This window comes from Leptonotus elevatus, chromosome 19 (assembly GCF_054856555.1).
Source record: "Leptonotus elevatus isolate MCC_2025b chromosome 19, RoL_Lele_1.0, whole genome shotgun sequence".
Lineage (NCBI taxonomy): Eukaryota > Metazoa > Chordata > Actinopteri > Syngnathiformes > Syngnathidae > Leptonotus > Leptonotus elevatus.
The window spans coordinates 11,579,562-11,603,263 of NC_141257.1; the positions used below are offsets into that span (position 1 = coordinate 11,579,562).

The following is a 23,702-nucleotide window of genomic DNA, read 5'->3' on the forward strand; positions in this document are numbered from 1 at the left end:
TGATCTCGGTGCCGGGGGGCAACAGCCTCACACGGCAATCACGCTGTCTGCAGAACACACACGGCCCGGGCCCGTGTGATGGGCCCATACAAACCAACTTTTATTCACAGGACAAAGAGGCAATTGTTAGCTAAAAGGACATTTAGCCCAAGGGTGGATTACAGTGTGCGCGGCAGATAGAGCAGAACATCGATAAACATGCTGATTAGGAATAAAATGAAGGCTGTGTGCTAAATTTACTTCCCTTCAGAGCAGACATTGAGTGAAAATACAAACACGCCACTTCATTTTTCATACTGCGAAGCATCTAAAAACACAGGAAATATTTTGAAATTGTGTTTATTGACACTTTTTTAGAATTATCCCAATACACAGAATCATTATTCGACATTATTATTGGTGGATGTTTTTGACATTCAAGGACAACACAATTGACTTACAACATGAATCCCACAATGAGATTTTTCATTCATTTAAAAAAAAAAAAATCATTAATTGAACTACTATTAGGGTTTACTTTTGTACAGACTCCTGTCAGGAAGCGTCAACTACAACATTTTGTATCCTTACAATCACAAAACATGTTAAAAACATGAAACAGAAAGACTTTCGATTGTCTTAATTTCTGGAGATTGTTTGCAGTGAAGCAAACTGAAATCACATCCACACAGACAAAAAAAGCAAGCATACATTGCTACAGATTATGTCAATTTCATTTTCAAAGTGCAAGTAGAAGAGAAATACATATTTTGGGGGGCTTTTTTACCTTGATATGACATCACAAAGTGCAAAACTCGTATGAGTTGATTTGACGCTTTTATCTTTATTGTTTATATTCAAGTGATTAAGGGCTAACTCCGCTTCACCATTAGTCCAAGTCAGTGTGTTTTGTATACACTAAAACATGCTGGGTTGTTTTTCTAACCCAAGTCGCTTGGTAACTGTGGATTTTGAGCAGATTGGGTAACTTCTACCCAAAGCTGGGTGAGTTATTTTGAACCAGCAGATTGGGTCCTAGATTGGATTTGGGTGGGCTAAAGAGCTAAAGTTGCTAACTTGGTTCAATTTGACCCAACTTTAAGGTTGTTGTGTATAAAACAACCCATTTTTTTGTACTAAACAACTCCCCAAAATGGGTCACTTCGTACAAATAAACTGTTGGATCAAAAATTGGACTAAGCCACTAGCTTGGGTCAATTTTTTCCAACCCCTCCCAAAAATTGTGTTGTTTTGTAAAACAACCCAGAAATTTGGGTCAAATTGACACACGTAAGCGGGTCAGTCCAATTTTTGACCTAAACTGGGTTGTTTTATTGACCCGGCAGTTTTAAGAGTGTAAAAGAACCCAGCATTGGTTCCTCATTTTGGGACCCAGCATTGGGTTAACCAATTTCACCCAATTTGGGGCACTTTTGACCCAGCAGTTTTAAGTAAGTGGCCTTTTTCCACAAATGTCTTTTTTCGTGGATCAGCACGTCCGCCTCACAGTGGAGAGGTTCTGGATTCAAATTGCTTAGGTGTGTGTGGACTAGGGAGTGGCTTGTGGGGCTTTTCCTTAGCTTATTTAAAAAAAACCACAAAAAAATAGTTGGGTCTAAAATAACCCAATTTGGGTAAAAAATGGTCAGATCAACTACTTGGGTGAATTTGACCCAACTTTGAAGGTTGTATTGCATAAAATAACCAATTTTTTGTACTAAACAACCCCCAAAAATGGGTTGCCTTGTACAAATAGACTGTTGGGTCCAAAATAGGACTGACCCATTAATTGGGGTCAAGTTTACCCAACTCCTTCCAAAAATTTAAAAACAGAAAGTTGTGTCAAATTGACACAAGTTAGTGAGTCAGTCCAATTTTGGACCCAAACTGGGTTGTTTTTTGACCCAGCAGTTTAAGAGTGAAAAATTCAGTACTTGCCATTGATGAAAATTGGTAGGTTGTCTCACGTTATGTTTTGTGAGAAAAAAAAGTATTTTTTTTAAAAGCATAAAGTTAGATCAAATTTGCCAATTAGCATGTTGGTTTACATTTCGACCAGGATTGAGTTATTTTTAACCCAGCATTTTTAAGAGTGTATGAAGAACCCAGCATTGGTTCCTCCTTTACCCCAATCTGAGTTACTTTTGACCCAGCAGTTTTAAGTAAGTGGCCTTTTCCACAAATGTCTTTCTTCGTGGTTAGCACGTACGCCTCGTACGCCTCACAGTGGAGAGGTTTTGGATTTGTATTGCTTAGGTGTGTGTGGAGTGGCTTGTGGGGCTTTTCTTTGGTTTCTTTCCAAAACACAAAAGTTGGGTCAAAAATAACCCAATTGAGGTCAAAAATGGTCAGATCCATTACTTGTTTACTTTATTTATTTGTTCATTTATTTGTTCATTTATTTTACTTTATTTATTTACTTGATTTGACCCAATTTTCAGATGGTTTTGAACAAAATTATCACTTTTTTTCCTCTTGTGTGCAAAACCACCTGAAGGTTTGGTCAAATTGACCCAAATAGTGGATGTGTCCATTTTTGACCCAAATTGAGTTATTTTTTACCCAACTGTTTTAAAAATGCATGCATGTTATGTTAGATTAATTGAAGACTTTTAAGATGAGTGTTAATAGTTGGTCTTTATGTGCCCTGTGATTGGCTTCTTTTTGTTTGTGACCAATAAAGACAAGCACGATAGAAAAAAAAAGGATGATTTTACTTTCTCCTGGCTTCTAATGGGAAGAAATGGCCTTATGTTTATAGGTTATACCGCTTCCTGTTGCTTTGTTTGACATTTTTTATGAACAGATGTGTTTGTTTGTTTTTTATCTCAGAAAGAGCTTTCATTGTTTCTTGTTTCTGCTCCTATGACTGTCCCACAGCGGCAGGTGGCGCGGCGTTGACCACGGCAGCCCCCATTCGCAGCAGTTCCTTCCTGTTCGTGAGGATGACGTCAAAGCTGGACTGCAGGCGGTTCTGCTGCTCCTCCACGCGGCCTTGCAGGGTGCGGAGCCAGCGGATCAGAGCCAGACGCCGGTACATGGTCAGCTGCACCTGGTGCTTCTCCATCTCCTGGGCCTTGAACCTCTCGCGGTCGCGCAGCGTCCACACGGCGTCCATCATTTCGGGATGCTCGCCGTCAGAATCCGACGACTGGTTGTGCATCTCCTCCGCTCCTTCCTCCAGGAGGTCTCCCAGCTGGCTTCCCGACATGGAATTGCGGCTGAAGCTTCTCCGTTTTCCTGACGGTTCTCGACAGTTGCTCCTGGTCGGCTCAAAGTCGGGGTGGCTCAGCTTTTGTTCGCCAAACGCCATCCGTTCCAAACCTCCCGTGGACAACCAGTTGCCTCCTCTCTCCAATCGGATGGAGGACATGCTCCCACCCGAGTCAGACTCCGAGCCGCTGTCCCCCCACTCGTCGTCATTTTCAAGCTTCATCATCTCCTCCAGATCATCCCGGCCTCGGGTGCTGCTTTTCCTACTCTGAAGCTCCATCTTCTCCCAGTGCTTGGCCATCATCTGTCCCTCCTCTTCCTCCATCCTCCTTTCCTCCGCTCCATCAGGAGGCACTCGGCCACATCCGTCATCCCCGTATTCGATTTCAGGAAGGGGCTCCAGCGTGCTCCAGCAGGGCATCCGCGAGCGAGGTGATAGGACCCCGGAGTTGCCGTGGGAGGATGAGTTTTTTAGGTCGGGACTCAGAGGACCAAGTTTACACGGGCGCTGCTGGTTTTGGTTTTCATCTCCTCTTGCTCTTCCACTGCTTGACAGGAAGTTATAGTTGCCTTCTTGGTCATACTTCTTGCTTGACAATGAGGGAGAGGAGCGATTGTTGGTGTTTTGACCTTTATAGGCCAAAGGTTGATCCTGATGAAGCATCTCTGGTCTGGATTGGTTTTCACTGAAATGACACAGGATCGGTGGAATAAATTGCATTGCATTGTTTCCCAACTTTATTGAACCAAGGCATATACTTTACATTCGAAAAAATTCAAATAAAAGGAAAATGTCACAAAAAGTGGATGAGTGCAAAAACATTCACTTGTTCTGACGGTCGCTATACAGTTGGAAAAAGAAACATTATTTTTGTCAAATAAATACTTATTGGACCAATTAAGTAAAATTGGATCATTTACGCAGCATACCTGAAGATCTCTCACTTCACACTAATGTGCTGTGGTGCAATGAGGAATTAGTGCCATAAATAACAATTGAGGACTTTCAATACATTTCTATCATAAATCATCAAGATGAACATATCCTGCATTCATTTGCCATTTACACTATATACTGTAACTTACATATGCAAAAATGTTTGTCATTTGGGATGGGCGATTGCTGACGGGTCTTATTTCAAGGTATCGGTACTCACGATGAGCTGGCCTTTTGTGGTGGTTTTACAATCAAGAACTAGACATTACATGAAAAGAAAATTGCCAACAATTTTATGCAATTTTAAGAAAGAATGCAATATTGGGCTTTTCTTAATTATCTTTAATTATCTGTCTCTCTTTTTGTGGAAATTTTCATGTACAAAAAGTAGTAGCCTAAAAAAAAAAGAAGAAAGTGGTATTGACCATCCCTAGTGAAAGTGCCCAGTAAGAAAGTACTTCAATAACCATCCTTTATTTGCAATTACCCAAGCAATGTGTTTAATTAATAGACACCCATAATCCCTGTCACCTCTAAATCACCCTTTACGAGGTCACCCCAAAAATAGTTTTATTTTTTATTTTTTATAATAACTACAGGCGGATGTGCTGCACTCCACTCCTATTAGCATCACGCATTTACATGTCACCCCGGAATGGAAATTTCTCTAATCTTGACTTGGGGCTGCTGTCAATCCCCCCCCCCCCTCACGTAAACCCCCCCCCCACCCTCCCTCCCCTCTGCGTGCATGCGCGTTCACGCGGTGCTGAAGGACAGCTCAGTACTGAGCACGCGCGGACCAGAAAACACATAATATCAGCATAATAATACAACCGTGAAAATAAGAAGGAAAATACCCAAATAGAGTCGATGCAGGGTGGACGTTCCGGTTCTTTAACAGAGGTTCCGTGGATTTGACTAGATGGTTATAGAAAGCAGAAAAACGACGACTAACGGCGCCCATTGGCTTCATATTTGATTCAACGTGGTCCTGGTAAAATTCCCCATCAACGAGGAAATAAAAAAATATTTAGCGTGATAGCGCTGGCTGAAATAGCGAAAACGTATCAAAATGCGTCTCCCCTCGCGCGTTATGCAACACTCACCCCATCTCATGCAGTGCTCTCTCCTCTCTTTCCCTTCCTTGATAAAAAAAAAAAAAAAACATCCTCCCTTCCCCTTCCTATTTGTTGCTCGCTTAAGTCACTTGACTGACATTTCAGCCTCATTTGCATGCGCTTGTGGTTGATTTCTTACCTTTGTGTGGGTTCGCTGCTCGGTGGAGAGGCTGGACCGACGTTGCGCCTTTCACAACGTTTTCCCCCTCCTCCGTCCGACGCGGTGTTGTTGATCCTCATCCTCCCCACCCCTTCCTCTCCCCCTGACTCATGTAGTTCCAGGAAGTTAAAAGGGGGGAAAACGTGGACGTCGGCTGGGAGGACAGGAAACGAAAGAATAAGAGGAAAGTGATAAAGAACGTAATGATGGTGGTGCATAAAAATGCTTTTACTTTACAACAAAAAATATGTTTTGTTTGGGGCCCACAATTTCACGCAATAAAATGCACAATATTTTAAACAACTATACATATTAGAGACTGTTGATTTCTTTTTTTTGTCATTTTATTTATTTAACTTTTCAAATTCAGCAGGCGGGTCATACACTGTATCGCTTGTCTACTTAAATAGCCACATGATAAGTTATACAATCATATCAAGAGGATCCAATTCATCTATGTCCCCAGGAAATTCTCGAGTTAAGTCTGGTCTGATGATTCCAAATTATGTAAACAGTTTAAGGCTTAACTTAGAATAAAATACCCCGAGGCAGCAAAAGTACTTACAATCTGTATTTAAGAAGTACATATCGTGTTAAAAAAAAAAAGAAAAAAAAAGGGACTAGCAAAAGTACTGATTCAACTCCCTAAGTAAAGCTGTGAAATTTGCTTGGTTCAAAAGTAATAAAGCTGTTTTTAAAACTGGCAACTATAAAAAAATAAAATAAATAATGCCCATTTTGACACCAACACAACAACAACAACAAAATAATACACACCGCACACAAATACATCTTTCCTCTTTTATTAAGTTGCATAGTTCTCAGACAAAAAAGAAGGGGGAAAAAATCACCAGTCATGCTATCAAACCAACATGTTCCCATTATGCTAACATTGTGGTAAAACTTTCAATAAATGCTGGATTAGAAAGGATAGGGAATTCATTCAAGGGTCAAAGTTGTACAGGCAGTGTTTTATATAATATTTTAACATTCCATAGTAAAAAGAGGTAACTATGAATACTTTCAGACACGGGATGGAGAGGGAACAGGAAAATTGAAATTACCATTCATTTGTTGAGAATTCAAGTTTATAATGTTTATGTGCCTAATTCAATTGCTAATACTGCACTAAGCAATAATTACAGAGGTGCCTTGAGCTACAAGTTCCTTGACTCAAGAGTTTTTCGAGCCGGGCATTGGTTGATTGATTTGATTGTCTTGAGATACAAGCAACAATTTGAGATACAAGTACACTTCAATGAACTTGAAAAAAAGGAAACACTTTCACGTAATTAAAATGTCTTTAAGCATTAAGCAATTGTATTTGTCTATCATAAAAGGACATCTGACTGTACTGTTTGTGCTGTATGATTTATTTGATTGTTACTAACATAACTGTAAGATACATTTTTCGAAAATAATTTCCAGTTGAATACATTTTGTACGCCGCCATTGTTGTTTACGTCGCAATGCATTCTGGGTAGTGAGGTAAAATGGTTGCTGCCCTCCACCAAGCAAAGGAAAACACTACACCTAGCACTAGCATCAGCGAAAAGGAGTAAACATTTCACACTACGCGGCTCTTGGGTGCTATTTTTAATCAAAGAGGAATAAAAGAAAGCGAGGTAAGCCTCCCATAGCTTTCCTAAAGAAATAAAGTTAAGAAAACAGTGGAAATGTGCGGTTTGGAGAGTCCACCTGACCAAAGACTATTCAGCTCTTATGTCATTTTAGCTCGGGCGCATTTGAGGACTTTAATTGCCGTAAAAAATAATAAAACTAATTTTATTAAAGTTACTTTGAAAAAATTTGTAGAATTAGGTCCAACGTTATTTACTTGGGCTGAATAAATATAATGTATTCATGATAGTACAGTACATATATTATTATACAGGTTTGGTCTATTCACAGACAATTAGTGTCTTCCAATTAATTAAACGCATATCTAAAGACACAATTAAATTAGTTGAACCATAATTAATGAACCTATAATTTAATAGTAGAAAAAATGTAAACGTCAAATTTAAATTGTTTTCACTTGTTACCCATAATGCAACTGTACTCCCTCAAATCTTTTGCAGGACGTGCTGTACAATTCTTCTTGCAACTGATTGCCAAACTCATAAGAAGACAATAGTTAGTAGCAAGTGTTTTTTTTGGGGGGGGGGGGGGTATCGAGAGGCTACATCAGACAGACTTAACAAGTGTTCAGTGTCTCTCTTCTCTCAGCTCTCGTCCCCCTGACATGTCGTCGCTGGCGGCGGAAAAACTCATCCCCTCTTCTTCTCCCCACTTGCACGAACGCACGCACACACACACATACACGCTTCCATCCCTTCTTGCTTCTCCTTCAACAACATCCACATTCAAATACACCAGCTCCAGGCATCCTCCGTCGCTCCCTCCCCTCTCCATCGTTCACCAGTAGCCTAAGCCCATAAAAAATACATCAAACACAAGCCACGCGCCCGAGGCCTCGTCACACGCAAAATCATCACTCTCTCCATCTCACTCTTGTAAAAGAAGTTGCAAAAGAGAGTGATGGAGAGCGCGATATAAGCAAAATTGAGGCCTGTTACCGTAATGTTCACACAAATGCTTTCCACACACACGTGTACAAAAAAGAGAGGAGCATGACTTACCTTGCGCATAATAAGACCTTGTTTTTGACTGCTCCCACAGCCTGCAGCACCGTGACCCACTTCCCTCCGCTTCAGCTCCACATCTGCTCCAGCAGCGGTCTCGGGCTGTGACAGCGGCCGAGGGCGGCCGGCACCCATGGGCCACACTGTCAGATCGCCAGTGTGGAGAAGACATGCACAAAGAGAGCGTAAAACCCACACACATACACAGAACGAGAGCGAGCCAGCACTGTTACAAAATGAGCCAAATGAGCCTGGACGTGCTAAAGTGAAATCCACCATGGCTTGTTTTGCACTATAATTACACTTTTATCTCACATGCATAGAGTGGATGCTGCATGGCACACAGCAAAAAACACCCTTGGGTGCCACGGCTTTTGTTTCTCTTCAATTATTCCACCCTTTGCCTTCTCTTATCCTCATAATCAGAAGAGAAGCGGATCAGTGTCCTCTAGATATTTAGAAGCTCGGACCTCCGTGCCAAAACGTGTAACCTTCCCGCTCGTGTGTGAATTGGGAGTTCAGGGAGGTTTTATGTTAAGTTTTACGACCTTTGACCTCGCAGTTTACCCTTTCGGGGGAAGAAAGTTGTTAAAATCCATGTTGGAGGAACGTAGGAAGACAAAGCATGGAAAGAATACAAATCTCAAGATCCTATTATAATGTAATTAGATTGGCTTGCTTGACCCCACAAAACATGCCCTTAGGATTTGCCAATTAACTGCACAGTAATGGCTAAATAATAAAACATCTGGTCTATTATTTTTATATTCCAATATGCTGGGGAAAAAATACAGGCAAATAAACATGATTTTAAAAGTACAAATGAGGCCTCCCTTTTAGTATTGGACCCTAATGATGTGTAATGGCATCCTAACCTCAGGACACTTCTCTCCTAATCGCCATAGCAACTAATGAGGTGGATAGACAAAAGGGGCTTGTTATAATGTCTGCCTATTATTAGCCACTTAAAACATTAGCCTTCCAAACTTCAATTAAGGGGTCAAACAGTGAGAATAGTCAGCAGTCGGGAAGATTCTGAAATATTGTAGACAACCATAAAACCAAAACATTGCAAGTAGACACATTTTACATTCAATTACCTATTAAAACCAAATTGTCCTTTGGTCACACCCAAAGTCAGACACGTAAAACATCTGGCATTTTATTGCGGGCTGTGCATAAATGTTGAAGAGTTAGAAACAACGGTCTTAAAATATAATTTTATTTACATGTAAAATACATTACAGTATACAAATCAACACAGGAAAAATCCCTATATACAGTACACAATAAAACATTGTGAATTAACAAGTTTAAAAAAAATCAATTATACAATTAGTTGGCAAGTTGAAAACAACATGAATTGAAAAATTCAAACACAAGTGGTACTCATGTTGTGGAAAACAGCGCAACAAGTCGCCTTATAAACAATTGTTAATACTCATGTTCCCAATTCAGTGGTCCAAAAAGGTAAAAATGCTTCTCTGTGGTCCCTTAGCTTGTCCTGCAGACGTGTCCTGCTTGCAGAGTCTCTTGGCTGCCGGTTTCACTGCTCCCATGTTCCCCTTCCTCTTTGTCATCTGTCGGTCAAAACACAAGTCTTCAATTTGGAGGGGGGGGGATATCGAACCTCTACTACAAGACATGTGCACAGCCACACGGCTGTGTTTGCTTTTTGATGTGGGCTTTGGCGCTATCTAGTGGCGAAATGGTGGATTAGCATGAATCAATCATTTAATGAATAAACGTTTAATGAACCAATGAATGACAAAACTAATGCAACCAAATGTTTTTAATTTTAAGTTTACTTAAATAGCTCATTGTAATTTTTCATGTCCATATATTTTATTGTAATTTTAGTTAATAAGTAGGGCGGTCAAAGTTAAAGCGATAACTAATTAATCACAAAAAATTATCGCACTAATCACGTATTAATGCAGATTAATCACATTATGAATTTTTATCGCAGATGATCCTTTATCTGACAGCGGATGGTTACGTTAAAGGTAGCACAGGTTGTGTTTGAGCAATAAACATAACTACATGCATTAAAGTAAAGCATTTAATAAAGGTTTGAGTATGACATTCAGAATATTTGTTCCATGTAAAAATATTGGGGTCATTTTTTTTTCATTTTAAATTATGCAAGTAATTAACTGATTAGAAAAAGAGGAGGCTGACGTCCTCATAACGTTAATAGTCGAAAAAAATTAACACATAACAGGTGCTCTTTAAATTTGGCGGGCAAAAAATGTTGATAAAAAAAGCCTTTTCAATTAAGCGATTAATCAAAATTCTAAAATGTGATTAATCTGATTGTAAAATGTAATCGTTTGGCAGCTCTATTAAAAAGCCAATTATTTATTAAACAGTTATACTATACATACATATATTTTTTTACTACTGTTTTATTTACAAAATATTAATTAGCAAAGAGTTTATTGAGATAATTAAAAAAATATATTAGAAAACCATTTGCAATAAAAATTAATGTACTCAAGATAATGTAAATGCTCAGTGGTGCAAATTAACATAAGTATGAAAGTCATGTGATGCTCCAAAACAAGTAACCACATTTATCACATCGATTAAACGACATCTGGTAAATAAATCTCTTCACATAAATGAATTTATACGGTACAAATGCGCACTCGGGGCTGTTTGGCTCTTTTTAAACGATCATTCAAAACAACTCCAGCTTCCACCATGTGAAACAAAAGGACATGACACATTTTGTTGAGCGGCCTTTTGTCTACTCACATGATTCTGGGAAGCTTCTCTGGCTTCGCCGTCCTTATCTGGAGACAACGTCTGAAAGAGGAATCCGCGACCGTTTCTGGGTGCCAGTGGGTTTCCTTCAGATATGGACGCCAATTTTTGAAGGACAGACTGGGGCCGACTTAGCAGGGAACCTCTTTTAACCTGCACAGACACACAATACACTCTTATTGTTTGACAGTGAACACAAACAATATCCAGTGCAACTAGATATGTATACTGGCGGCATGGTGAGGTCGCGGTTAAGCACATCTGCCGACAGCTCTGAGGTTCTACGTTCGAACCTCAGCTAATACCATCCCATTCAAGTTTGCCTTCCATTTCAAAAACATTTTAGGCTAACTGAAGGCTCTAAATGATCCCTAATCTAACCCCTGGATCCAGCACAGACCTCCACCAAGGCAAAAAGCCCACGAGCTCGGCCCACACTCACCGAGTGTAATAACTTTGTTTACCCACATGAGCTACATAACTTTAGAACCACCTCTGAAATATGAAGCACTGCAAATGTACACTTTTGCAAACTTGAAGCCAAAAGGAAATAAAATGGAGCTGAGTCCATAAATATGTAGTTTGTCTCTGTATTTATGTTGACAAACCTGTGAGGGTCGCAGGAAGGGATTGAGGGTCGCTGACGTCTTTTGTGGCGACGATGCAACTGGAAGCTCTGCTTTGGAAATCAGGAGATATTAGCCATTAATGAAAATGTGCTAAAATTCTGTATTCAACTGATTGATTCAACTTCCTTCTGATTCTTTGTTAGCTAATGACATATTTTCTTAGAGGTTTAAAACTGTCAAGCCCACCATAAATATAAATATATATAAATAAATATACATAAATAAATATACATAAATAAATATACATAAATAAATATAAATATATATATATAAAAAGAAAAGCGACACTATTTTAAAATATAAAAATATAAACGCATTTAGCAGAAACAACCTTGTTTTATTAAGTGTTATTAAACCAAAAAGCACGCAATGTAATTTGGAATTTGTAAGTCAAGGTATCACTGTAATAAGGTTTAGTACCAAACTAACCTTTCTTCTGCAGAGTCTTAGCAGTCAACTTCTTGGCCAACTTCATGAACTGACTGTCTTCTTCTCCAATCTCCTCATCCAAATCTGTCACTTTCTTGGCTTTCTGTTGGGACTAAAGAAATGAACAACAAAGTACAGGGTTTTAGAAGTTAAAAAGAGCAATTACAGGGAGTCCTAGGTTGAGACACTGAGGTTACCAAGGGCATTGTTTTTTTCAAACATATGCCGACTGTAATTATGACTTATTGCACTTCATTAGCATAGGTTATTGATAGACTAGCTTGTTTCCGAAATTTGGATCAAGTCAGAGTTGTAAAAAGAGGACCATTCCTCCCACCTGTTCTCTGAGCCACTGTTCCCTCTCCAGTCTCTCCTTCCTCCTCTGAATCTCGGTCTGATCCACGTCTTCATCATCCTCAAGCTCCTCCTCGCCATCGGCTCCAGTCCTGTCCGTGTTGAAGCCATCATCTGCAAGGGATGACATGGCCACCCATCAGGTGAATTTTTTTTCTAAATTCGGTCTGACTAAAAAAGTGGGGAAAAACAATTTGTTTTCCTCAAAAATATCCCCTCCTGTAACAAACCTATATTTTTCCAGCGGAAGCGGCGAGCTCTTCCAGGGCCATCGGAATGTAAATCACCATCAGCAAGATAGCGTTCCTGGTACAACCTCAAGCGTCGCTTGTCATCATCCATTATCTGCTTCCTGTAAGGACACATCAATTTTAATTAATCAAGTAATACTGATTTTACCTCACAATTGCAGCTTCGAAATTAGTTGCACAGTACATTAGCTTAGCGTAGCAACCCCTGTAATGCAATGTTTTCTTTAGTAAAAAAAAAAAAAACTATTAGTGGGATTATAACCTCATTTTTTGTTAAAAAAAACTGCAACCACCCATATATGGTATATTACTAGTTTGCCAACTATAAATAATACAATTTAATCAAGTTAGCCAGGCAGAAGTTTTATCCAAAAATTATTTCTCTGCAATACAGCAAAATGGTTAACATGATTAATTTCAATTCACCACAATGGTTTTCAAGTACATAACACATCAAAACTGTAGAAGGCGCTAAATGTTTCCCTGAGACTCACATAGACATATTGGCGCATTTTACTCACATGTGAATTTTGTTGACTTGGCTGTGCAGCTCGTCATCAGAGGGCAGCTCCTCCAGAAGCTCCTCTTCCTCATACTCGCTCCCTCCGCCCTCATCTTCATCCCCGCTGCCCTCGTCGCTACCTGACAGTTCGGCTTCCGAGTCCACGTAGTCGGTCAGGCGCCTGCAAAAGGACAACAGCAAAACAATCACACTGAGTGGAGTGACATTTAAGAACACACAGGGAACCTCGGCTTGATTCTTCACTTACATTTTCTTCTTTTTCTTCTTAACGAGACTGGGTGCAAACACTCCATTCAACTCTTCCTCTTCTACCTCGTTATTGTCTTCATCATCATAATCATCATTTTCTTTATCCTCATCACCATCATCTTCCTGTAAGACAAATCCAGATTTGTTATGTTATTTGAATGACATATCAAACAATACAGTATTACATTTTTCACTTTTTATTTGGGGGGGGGGGGGTAAACAAGCTCTTTGTTCCATACCACGTCTGACATAAGTCGAAATTCACAGTCCTCTTCTTCCTCCTCCTCCTCTGGTATCTTTTTACTGCTAGAAAGAAATCATCATGAAAATCCCATAATGACAGTAGATTTTCAAACATAATTTTCTCTATTCTCAACAGATCGTTTAAGCATTGAATAATTAAAAGGCTAATTTTTACAGTCAACAAACAAGGCAAGAAATAATGATATTACCTGTATGGTGCTGGTGAACCCATTTGGGAAGAACCTAAAAGTACCATAAAACTTTATTAATAATAGTATTAATAAGTGCTCGGTGCAACATATTATGATAATGATACAAGGGGAGAAATATTTATTATATTATATAAAATGAGGGTACCTGAGCTAGGAAATTTGCCAGAACAAAGTCCTAGTAACTGATCCATGCTGTTTTCAGGCTCATCATCCTGTTCTTGCTCCTTGCTCTTGTCAGTCTGTGACTTTGCTCCTGCCTGTGTTGTTGGAAACGCTCCCGAGCATAATCCGAGAAGTTCTTCCGCCCGCGTTTCATCGCCGACTGGTGCCGCTTCTCCACTGGAGCCGCTCCGCGCCATCCCGAAAACACCTGAGCACATTCCTAAAAGCTCCCCCATGTTGGCGTCCATTGCGTTTTCATCCAGGCTGTCCAGTATCAACTTTCTCTTATGGGAGCGGATGGCACCGGGTCGCGGGCCCACGTTCAGGAAGCCGTCCGCATCGAGTAACTGGGAGTGGGCATCGTCCTCTAGGGAAAAGCGTCCTTGCGAGTCTCCGCCCAGACCGCTGGGTCCAGCGACTCCGCCGATGGGCTCGGAGTCCACTGGGGAGGGAGGCGCGTATAAATCTTGGGAGTCCTCAACTGGTAGGCAAAGCGAGGGCTCGGACAGTTTACCAGAGCTCTGTCCAAGACGAGCCAAGAACAACAACAAAAAGTCAGAGGAAGGTAAAAGCACATAACATGCATTGTGTCACAGGCAGTGCAAATTCATGGTCCAGAATTCTACTTTTCGCATCTCACCTTGGAAGCAGAGCTGAGTATGCCGGGCCTGAAGCGGCACGGAGAAGGTGAGCGGAACATGGAGCTGGAGTTGGAGTTGAAAGTACCTCTCCCGATTCGCTGATGGCTGACCGGCTGGTAGGAAGTGATCATGGATCCGGCCAGCTCAAAGCTGCTGTTGTGGCTGATGTCCTTCAGAAGAGACAGTGAGTCGTCCTCTTCTGCAATGGAATATACAAACAGTACACTTAAGTTAAACTTTAGTCACTGCAGAAAAAAAAGTATTAGTAATAAGTTTTGAAATTGGGTAAACTTACCCAGTTTACTAGTACCATATTGTCCAGCTCCAGATCTTCTTCCACCATCACTTAAAGTGGAAACAAACATATAAAAGTGAACACAGTGATGGCAGTAGTCAAATCATAGTATGGTAAATATTTGTGATACAAAAACTTCGAGGCCGTAAGTAAAGTTAAAAACAGTAAGCATGGCTGGCAGTAAATGAGCAAGCATTTTTATGCTATCTGATAATACGGCGTCACGCTGTGCTGTCATCTATCACTAACCTACCTCTACTTAGAAATAATAATAATTAAATAATAGATTTTCCATTTATAGCCCAACATTGATTCATAAACCCATAAATCGATCCTTTAAATACGTTTGATCCCCTAAATTCATGTGAAAGCAGAATTTTACTTGAAACGTAAAAATAGAGTTTTACTTAAAGACCTAAATTTTGTTTTTTTGCTCTTTTCTTGAAATTTCCTGTTTACAGGAATTTATAAGTATTTTCTTACATTTACATAAAACCTGATATTGCACTTTGAGACAACTCTTTAATTTATATTTACAACTATTTAAACAAAAAAATGTAGTGTATCGTGAATCGAATTGTTTTTGGAAAAATCGGAATCAATACCCAGTCCTAATTCTTATACCGCTGCTATTTAGAAACCATATGTCTAGATCAGGGGTGCTCAGGCTCAGTCCTCGAGAGCCCCTATCCAGCCTGTTTTCCACGTTTCCCTCCTGCAGCACACTAATGATCAGCTAATCAGCAAGCTTTGCAGAAGCCTGATAACGACCCTGATCATGCATCAGATGTGTTAGTGGAGAGAAACATGGAAAACAGGCTGGATAGGGGCTCCCGAGGACCGAACTTGAGCACCCCTGGTCTAGATCGTTGATTTGAAAGAAAAACCTATATATCCCAATATAAAATGTTTCCTTAAAATTGCATGAAATGACTCACAATTTCCTATTCTCCTAATTTCTCGTTCCTGATCACAAAATGGCCACAAAGGGGTGGTCGATACTAGTAGCTGTGCCCATCGCGAGTGCCAATACCTTGAAATAAGGCCAGGTATTGGCCACGCATTTCTTAAAATAAGGCCTGGCATCGGCCCGATGATACCTGGGTACCATTGCACGCCCATCCCTAGTCGTAAAGTTACAGTGCAGGTGAATCTAAAAAAAATATAAAAACAAAAATATAAAAACTAATTACCCTGTGCGAGAGCAGGAGTTGCCAGGGAACAGTATGAGTGTTCCATCGGTGTTAACTATGTCTGGAGTTACTGGCGGGTAATTGAGTGCCACAGGAGAAAGACTTTGGACACTCTGGACCACACTGCCGTCGTCGTCCTCCTCCTCCTCCTCGGCATCATCGCCTCCCAATAAGTCATCTAAACCCTGTGACACATAAAACCAGAAGTGATGTGAATATGAGGGGGAAAATAAATTGTGGCCAAGGAAACAAGAAAAATGCCAACCTCTTCATCCTCATCTGTCATTTCTGCCTCCTCCTCATCCTCCTCTCCGCAGTCTTCATTATCGAGGCGATTCAGCTCGGCCTTGCGTGCCCGCTCCTCACGTCGCCGCTGCGCCATGGCGAGCTGCAGTTGTTGCTTCAGGGTCAACAGTTTCTCTCCTGTGAAAACAGGACACTATTTGCTAAAAGAGCTACACTGGCTCCAGAACTAATCAAACAGTGGAGCCTTGCTAAAGTCTGGTTCGTCATTTTGCAGATTTAGGGGTGGGTCTGGAACATTTCACCCACGATACAACAGACACTGGAAATCACTGACATTTGCATTTGTTGTCCAGGTTTGGTTTCATACCAGGTTTGGTTGCTAACATCTCCTCCTTTCCTTCTTTAATAGTGACAGTGACAGAGTCAGCACGCAACTCCTCCTTGCCAGACGGGGTGCTGTCTTTACGGACGATGTTGAGCTGCAGTGTATGTTCTCCCTGTGGCCGGACGGGAGCATGGATGTGCAGAAGGTACCGCTTCTTCAGTGCCTCAACACCTAATTGAACAAATAGAGAGCCAGAGACACAACGTAAGGTTACGATGTTAAAGTGGAAGTCAACCTTAAACATTTCTTGCCGATAATATGTTTTATGTGACCTCATTAGTCTAAACATGACATTCTGATTGATTTTACATTTGTGGAATTTATGGAAAATCTAGCCGTTTTTATCCATCTCACGGGGGCGGCCATTTTCCACTTGCTGTCGACTGAAGATGACATCACAGCTGCTCAGGGCTCGGGCAATGACCAATCACAGCTCACCTGTTTTCTGAAGCCGAGCTGTGATTGGTTGCTACCCGAGTAACTGTAAAGTAATTTTCACTCGACAGCAAGTGGCAAAATGGCCGTCTTCTGAAATTGATAAAAACTGCTGGATTTTGCTTCATAACTTATATCCCACTAATGCAATATTAAGCAGAATATCGTATTTAGACTAGTGGGACTGGCAAGAACAGTATTGTCAAGAATTTTTTTTGGGGGGGGGGGTGACTTTCTCTTTAAGTTCTTAAAAGCATGACTGACCTGGGTTGTGTGATGCTGGTTCAAGGAGTACAAAATTTCCTGCATTGGCACACAATTTAGCAACAGGCGGCGGGTCCAGTCCAAGCTCTTTTAGTCGGGCTAATTTGTCCTTTTTGGGCTTGGCCTGCTCTACGGAGGGCTCAGCAGACACCAGATCAGTTAAAGACACAGCTTGAGGCTCAACCACAGCTGTAGGTCTAGCCTCTCCTTGCTGGACATTAGCCAGCGCTTCAGTTTGTTTCACAACAGTCTCTTCTTCCGATACTTGTTTCGCTGTAGAATCCGCTGTAATGGACTCTTGCAAACTCTCGGAGAGATAAAGCATGGGAGCGGATTCCTGGTCAGATTGTAAGCTCTCGGCAGCGGCCTCTGGTGTCTGACTCTGGCTCTCCTGCTGTGGCGACGATGTGGCGGCAGGCTCAGGGAACGGTTTGAGTTGAGACAACGTGGGAGCAGAGTCCTGCTCTGCGGGCGGCTGCTGAGCATCACTAGTAGCGTCGGTTGGAGGTGGTGTTGGTTTCTCCAACATAACTGCAGAATACTGTCTAGATCTTTAAAAAACAAACAAAAAACATTAGTCTTGTAATTACTACAGCAACAAATGTTAAAAATGAAACTGCAACTAACTCTACACGTGCATAACAAGTTTGTATTTACTTCAACAGAGCCATGGCAGGTCCCTCGGGCCTGGCTCTCTTCTTAAAAAACTGGCTGATGGTCTTTGGCTCCGGGATGTGGTACGGCAGGCCAAGCTCTGACTCTACATTAGACAGAGAAACACAACAAAGATTGAAGCCTCAGGGCGATTGATGACAAATATTGTATGTGTGTGTATAAACTGACCTCTGACCAGCCGCTGAGACTCACTGTGGAGCTGCTTCATTGCCTCTTTACTTGCACGTGCAGCTTTTCTCTCCTATCAAAACACAAAACAGTCAAACTCACATTTTTGGTTCATTGTGTTTATGATTAGCACTGCTTACTGCTCGCTGGGGCTTTTGCACTTCATCTCCAGCGCCTTCCTCTTCATCCAGGAAATGTTCCTGTATTCATATTTGGAAATCATCACGATAAGGACTAAATTAAAAAAATCCTTTAAATTTTGACAGTAATGTTCAACTCAATGCACCTTGTGCTTTTTCATCTTTTGCTTGACAGCTGCTCGAATTGAATCGAGTGACTCTTCCTCCTCAGGCTCCTCGTCAATATCGGCGTCGAAGAGATCTGTGTCACCCAACAGGCAGCCGCTGTCATTCAGAGGGAGGAGCGTACTCTGGACACAAAGAGGGTTTGTCATTGTCAGTGTGATGCAACAACTAAAGCAGTCTTTCCTCACTGTCGAGATTGTTGTAAGCAGGATTGCGCAAAAGTTGATTCAAGGAAATTTAACGGGTTGCTTCGAAAGTCAAATTTGAGACAACAGGGAAATGCTGCATTGCACATGGAAAAGTAACAATGTACACCCAAATCACTCACTTGTTTCAAGTCAGAGAATCTGTCTTTCTTCTTCAATGTTTCTACACTTTTCCTATGTTTCTCCTTTTTGTCCCTGTGCCTTTGGCTCCTCTCCCTCTTTTTTGGCTCTTTCATTGTTATCGCGTCCTCCTGTTGCTCATCAACCTCTTGCTCAGGTTCGCTGTCTTCATCACAGAGAACAGAAATTCTTCTCCTGCTCTTTTGAACCTCTTGTTTCTCATCTGTTTCCATCTCATCACCGCTAGAAGCAGCTAATACTAATGCTTCAGCCACAGTCGCCTCTTCTTCTTCACTGTCGCTGTCTCTGATGGCATTACGGCGAGGCTTCCTGCGAATTTGAATGTCTTCTTCCTCGTCAGAGTCTGGAAAAACAACAGGGAAAATGGCTAAGCCCAAAAATACTACAAGTGCAATACAGGCCTGCCTGTATTGTCATGTAACTTCACCTGGATTCTCCTGCCTATTGTTTGTTGTCTTCGGCACATTCTCCACTGCCGGAGAGCCCATTCCACTGTCTGAATCACTCTCGGTTACTGTTGGAACCACGGCCGGGAGACCTTTAGCCTGGTAAGAACAACACATTACAATAACATTTTAAGTGTCAAACCTATTTAGTTACTAAATAATAGGAATATTATAAAATCAAAACAGCAACCCTGCCTCATTGGGGTCCTGTTTACATCCTAAACAACAACTTAACTAGGCATCCATTTTGCAAGCATATTTGAGGACATGGTGAGTGGCGCCTTGGAGCAAACAATGAGCACATAACGTTAGCTGGCGATGTGCCTCGTATCAAAAAGTTGAACGAAAATGTGTCTGATTGGCAATACTGTATTCAGAAAATTACATAAACAACTTATCTAATCACGATTGCTATGTAACATTGTTCAAACACCATAAAGGAAGAGGCCGGTGTAATCTAGCTAGCTATGACCAACTCGCCTAGCTCGCTAACTAGCTAAAGCTAACATTAGTAAAGAAATGTTTACCATGGCACACAGGGGTGAATACAGAATAGTTTATTACACATCAAGCGAAAATGTCTTCTAGTGAAAATTAGATCATCACCTGTCGTTGAGAAAGGACGAGGCTCATCTCTTTGCCCGCTTGCTACTCGACGCTTGCAACAAAGAAACCAACGGAGAGAAATCAAAAGACTCGTCAAATCGTGGCAACGTCAAAAGGCATCCGAAAAGTTCATGCCTGTACGGCAACGGCTAACTCAGTCATTGAAGGCGCAATGAGATCGCGTTTAGCTCGGTTGAATCTGCTGCTCCCGCCTGTTCTCAAAGCACAATTTTTTGTATCTTTCGCGCGCCGTGACAGCTGGCCCGCAGTTTTCGTCACCGAGGTGTCAATCGGTGACGTTTTGCTTTTCTATTGGTCCTTTGGAGACATGTCCCGCCTACATTTAAACAACAGTAGTAAGTGCGTGATTTATGTCTTGTCACTTTTCGGCGGGCGGGAACGAGGCGAGTCAAAGTTAATTATTATTATTATTATTATTTTTAAATCACTCGACACAACTTTAAGTTTAAGTAGAGTAGTTTAAAGGTCTTTCATAATATATGATAAAATATTATCATATTTCATCATATATATATATATATATATATCATCGTTTGTTTGTTTATTATCATAACATTTCATTGTGTTTAATTTGATAAATAGTGAATGTGTTTGTTCCGATACAGTATTTTAATTGACTAATAACTCTTATTGCTCTTCTTCTTTCTTTTTTTTTTTAAACAGGGTGCCTATTTTGGGGGAGTGTACCCCATGTTTCCACACAATAGGTCAGGACATGCTTTGTTTTGTAGAGGATCCCTATGACTTTTTACATTTTCCTTTTGACATTATTTATGTGTGACTTCTGTCTTCCATTATCATTTTCTATCAATAACTACTATTTTCATACACTCTTTCTATTTCAATTAAATTTACCATAATTTGGACTTGGTGTTGATTTGTCTAGTGACAAAAAATAAGATTGGTGATCATTTGTTTGTGTTATCACTATACACAATATGAATAGTCTAGGCCAGGGCCTTGCACTGACCCTTGGGGAACACCACAAATTGTTTTGATTATATGTTGTTAAATTGGAAATACTGATATATGTTATTCAAATAACTTATCATCCATTTGTATGCTAACCTCTTATGCCATATATAAGTTATTCATTAACATACTATTATCTATATAGTGCCAAATGTTTTTTTTTTTTTTAGCTCTATAAAAATCCCAAAACTATTTTTTTATTATCGATATTAGTAGATATTGCTTTTTATTAACAGCTTCTCCATACAAAGGTTCGGATGAGCTGGAGCCTATACGTAAGGAAATATAGACATATTTCTGCTCTAAAAAAAAACAATGAATAAATAACTTTAAAGCTTTTGTGTGGGGTGCGCAGATTGTTTGTGGTCACGTGACTGCTTGGATCAGTTTGATTGGTCAAATAGAGTCCAATATCACCAGTTGTAATGTAGGATTGGTAAAATTGAGTCACGTGACACAAACAAGGACTAGCTATTTTCACCTAAAATGATAAGCGGAAAATAGCTCAATATAACGGTGTAAAAGTGGCGTTTCTTCTTAACAAAAACATTGAAGGAAAAAAATGAAAATTTTGTTGCGTTCAAACTTAGTTTCTTTTTTGGGTGTGCGGCGTGCAAATAACAATTGTATTCATCCCTTAAACTAATCACGATATATTCCCTCACGCATGCGCACACACACCCTGCCTACTTCCCACACGCGCATGCGCGGTTAAAAATCCCCAGCGCCAGCAGCGGCAGTCAGTAGTTCGGGTCAGCCAGCCCAGTCAACAGCACTCCTCGCTGTCTTTTATTCCCTTTTTCTTAAATTAGCCACTTTAAGCTTCGCGATACCGCCCCCAATATCAGCGTCGGTACGGAGCCGCCAGGCCGGGACAGAGTCGGAGAGAGAGGCCTCGGCAATGGAAGCGCTCGGACCCGGTAAGAAATACGACAAATGAGAGGCGAGCGTGAAGCGGAGAGAGCCGCGCATGCGACGCGTGTGCTCAGGTGTGCCGCTTCACTGGGGGCCGCGGCTGCACTGAGGCCTCGAAGCGCTGACGGAAAACAAACGCAGGCCCTTCCCATGTGTCTCTCTGCGTGACATTGTTGACGTTGGGCGAAATCCTTTGCTCGAACGTCGAATGTGTGTGTTGTGTGTGTGTTCTGCGGACGTGCCCGTGTGGTTTTATTTATGTGAGGCACGCACGGCTCGTCGTGTCGGAGCTGGTATTGTGTGAGTGGGGATTTAACTAGGACCTCCTTCCTTCCTTCCGCGTCGTAGTGTGTTCACGTTGATGTTTACACGACACGCTTCTCCATTTCGGTCAAAACCACGATGTTTTTGGACAGTGACAACAGGACATCCGGTCGATTGAAAGCTAACTGTGCCACATAATTTCGCACCTTTTTATTGTCGAGCCGTTACTTTTGGAGCGATCGCCATCAGGACAGTGTGTTTGCTTTCAGGTCCGTCAAAAAACAGAAAATGAAGACGTTCAAACAGGTCGGTGGCGATTCAACAAGAGATTTGAGTGACCGTGTTATTGCGTCGGGCTCCTCTGCCTGGCCCCAGTAGCCATGCGCATCTGAGGACACAGCGGGAATGGATGCATGGCGCTTTTCACCATCACACGGCTGCAAGCATGCTCCCATAGTCCTCATCTGCTATATGATAACAAAGCCACTTCCCGGCTGTGCAGTTGTCTCAAGGAAGCGTGCACCTTAACACTAGGCGATAACAATTACGAGCTGCGAATGGTGTTTCTTGCCCCCCCCCCCCCCCCAACACAAATAAGCACATCCTTCCTCTTGTTTGTGATGGACTGCTTTGTTGAGAGCATATCAACATTTTAGAAATGATTAGAGGAGTGGCGTTACAGTAATGCATCAGTGCGCCTTTTGCACTGGAAATTGTAAATGTATTATCAGATGCTGGCTATGTGGCAGGTCCAAGGGACTGCAGAAAGGAAATTAATTGTTCAAATATCCACAGGTGTGTGAGCGCACACAGCACACCATGGAAGCATTGTTGTCATTTAAGGTTTTTTTTTTGGGGGGGGGGGTTGGTGGTTGTTTATCTAAATCACTATGCAGATTATAACTAATTTTAATCGAGATGGATGATGCATTGTAACAATTTTAGCAAACTAATTTCTTCTAACTTCAGCCCTGTATGGCACTCTGGAATAGAAGAACTGCAATCCTGTATTGGGTTTTGAGCCTCACATACAGTTTTGCTGCTATGAATTAGTTTTAGTCGAACCACAAAAACATGGTGCAATTGTCAAGGAAGAAGTATATTGCCACAATGGGAGCAGAGAATAAAGGAGAAAGTGTAAATATTTTTGACAGGGAGTACATGTAATTATCAACCACCCAGCCACTGACTGCTCATGTGCATCACAGTGACAAAGACTCTCCGCTGTTTGCTTTCTAGCCACAGGTAGACACGAAATCATAAATATTTTAAAGCACAATATATACCGTCCTGCTCACAGTTAATGGCACCCCTTCATTTTTTGCATGATCTCTACAATATATTCGGAAATAAATTGAAATGTACCAAATTTATATAATCTGGACCTTTTTAATTGGATGTCCAAAGGAAATAGTTTTTTAACTTGTATAATGTAATTCCAAAGAAGAAATAGAAAACACAACATGTGCAGCAATAATGGCACCCCTCTTTGATATTTGTTTGCACACCCTTTGGCAGTGATGACAGCTTTCAAACAAACGCTTCTTGTAGCCATCTCTAAGCTTCTTGCACTTCTTTGCTGGTATTTCTGCCCACTCTTCCTTTGCAAATTGTTCAAGCTCTTGAAAGTTTGCAGGTTTCCTTTCCCAAT

At 41.1% G+C, this 23,702-nt stretch overlaps 3 protein-coding genes and 1 long non-coding RNA gene across 11 annotated transcripts in view; 2 read left to right on the plus strand and 2 right to left on the minus strand.

Annotated features, from left to right (window-relative positions):
- Positions 1–323: 323 nt before the first annotated feature.
- On the minus strand, positions 324–8,239 carry c19h1orf216 (chromosome 19 C1orf216 homolog). Of its 3 annotated transcripts, XM_086062414.1 has the most exons (3): positions 8,050–8,239; positions 5,387–5,561; positions 324–3,878 (listed from the first exon to the last, which is right to left on the minus strand). In XM_086062414.1, exons 1-3 carry the CDS (start codon positions 8,222–8,224, stop codon positions 2,843–2,845), a joined length of 1,386 nt encoding a protein of 461 aa, XP_085918540.1. In that variant the 5' UTR covers positions 8,225–8,239; the 3' UTR covers positions 324–2,842. The 3 variants fall into 3 exon arrangements, with proteins under 3 accessions (XP_085918540.1, XP_085918541.1, XP_085918542.1); XM_086062415.1 differs by lacking the exons at positions 5,387–5,561; positions 8,050–8,239 and adding an exon at positions 5,236–5,255; XM_086062416.1 differs by lacking the exons at positions 5,387–5,561; positions 8,050–8,239 and adding an exon at positions 4,987–5,229.
- Positions 6,903–18,187, plus strand: LOC147157979 (uncharacterized). 2 transcript variants are annotated; one of them, XR_015091171.1, is made up of 6 exons: positions 6,903–7,032; positions 8,090–8,237; positions 12,247–12,376; positions 12,478–12,587; positions 16,658–16,778; positions 17,998–18,187. It is a non-coding gene; the product is annotated as an uncharacterized LOC147157979 (long non-coding RNA). The 2 variants fall into 2 exon arrangements; XR_015091172.1 differs by lacking the exons at positions 16,658–16,778; positions 17,998–18,187 and adding an exon at positions 13,035–13,475.
- clspn (claspin) lies at positions 9,249–20,136 on the minus strand. Of its 3 annotated transcripts, none has more exons than XM_086062413.1 (24): positions 19,880–20,136; positions 19,255–19,372; positions 18,809–19,170; positions 18,462–18,605; positions 18,316–18,375; positions 18,176–18,248; positions 17,990–18,092; positions 17,333–17,883; positions 16,616–16,804; positions 16,268–16,425; positions 16,003–16,187; positions 14,810–14,859; positions 14,514–14,713; positions 13,857–14,394; positions 13,709–13,742; positions 13,496–13,559; positions 13,255–13,379; positions 13,006–13,167; positions 12,464–12,585; positions 12,217–12,347; positions 11,880–11,991; positions 11,430–11,500; positions 10,813–10,974; positions 9,249–9,632 (listed from the first exon to the last, which is right to left on the minus strand). In XM_086062413.1, exons 1-24 carry the CDS (start codon positions 19,904–19,906, stop codon positions 9,507–9,509), a joined length of 3,867 nt encoding a protein of 1,288 aa, XP_085918539.1. In that variant the 5' UTR covers positions 19,907–20,136; the 3' UTR covers positions 9,249–9,506. The 3 variants fall into 3 exon arrangements, with proteins under 3 accessions (XP_085918539.1, XP_085918537.1, XP_085918538.1); XM_086062411.1 differs by having other exon boundaries at positions 13,496–13,562; XM_086062412.1 differs by having other exon boundaries at positions 9,250–9,632; positions 11,430–11,497; positions 13,496–13,562.
- Positions 20,137–21,589: 1,453 nt separating this feature from the next.
- The window catches only part of ago4 (argonaute RISC component 4), a 24,325-nt gene continuing 22,212 nt past the window's right edge, over positions 21,590–23,702 (plus strand). For 2 of the 3 annotated variants that reach the window (XM_086062220.1, XM_086062222.1), the window contains exon 1: positions 21,590–21,793. In XM_086062220.1, coding sequence (XP_085918346.1) covers positions 21,774–21,793 — 20 coding nt within the window. In that variant the 5' untranslated portion in view covers positions 21,590–21,773. The remainder of the gene's footprint in view (positions 21,794–23,702) is intronic. The other variant, XM_086062221.1, reaches the window with a different exon arrangement.

Coding starts and splice junctions, on each gene's coding strand:
- c19h1orf216 (XM_086062414.1), bottom strand. CDS start 8,224: ATGTCTTCTCCACACTGGCGATCTGACAGTGTGGCCCATGGGTGCCGG. Junction 5,562..8,049: donor AAGGTCTTATTATGCGCAAG/GTAAGTCATGCT, acceptor CTGTCCTCCCAG/CCGACGTCCACGTTTTCCCC. Junction 3,879..5,386: donor AGCAGCGAACCCACACAAAG/GTAAGAAATCAA, acceptor GTGTCATTTCAG/TGAAAACCAATCCAGACCAG.
- clspn (XM_086062411.1), bottom strand. CDS start 19,906: ATGAGCCTCGTCCTTTCTCAACGACAG. Junction 19,373..19,879: donor TCGTCCTTTCTCAACGACAG/GTGATGATCTAA, acceptor TGTTCTTACCAG/GCTAAAGGTCTCCCGGCCGT. Junction 13,380..13,495: donor TTCGACTTATGTCAGACGTG/GTATGGAACAAA, acceptor TTTGTCTTACAG/GAAGATGATGGTGATGAGGA.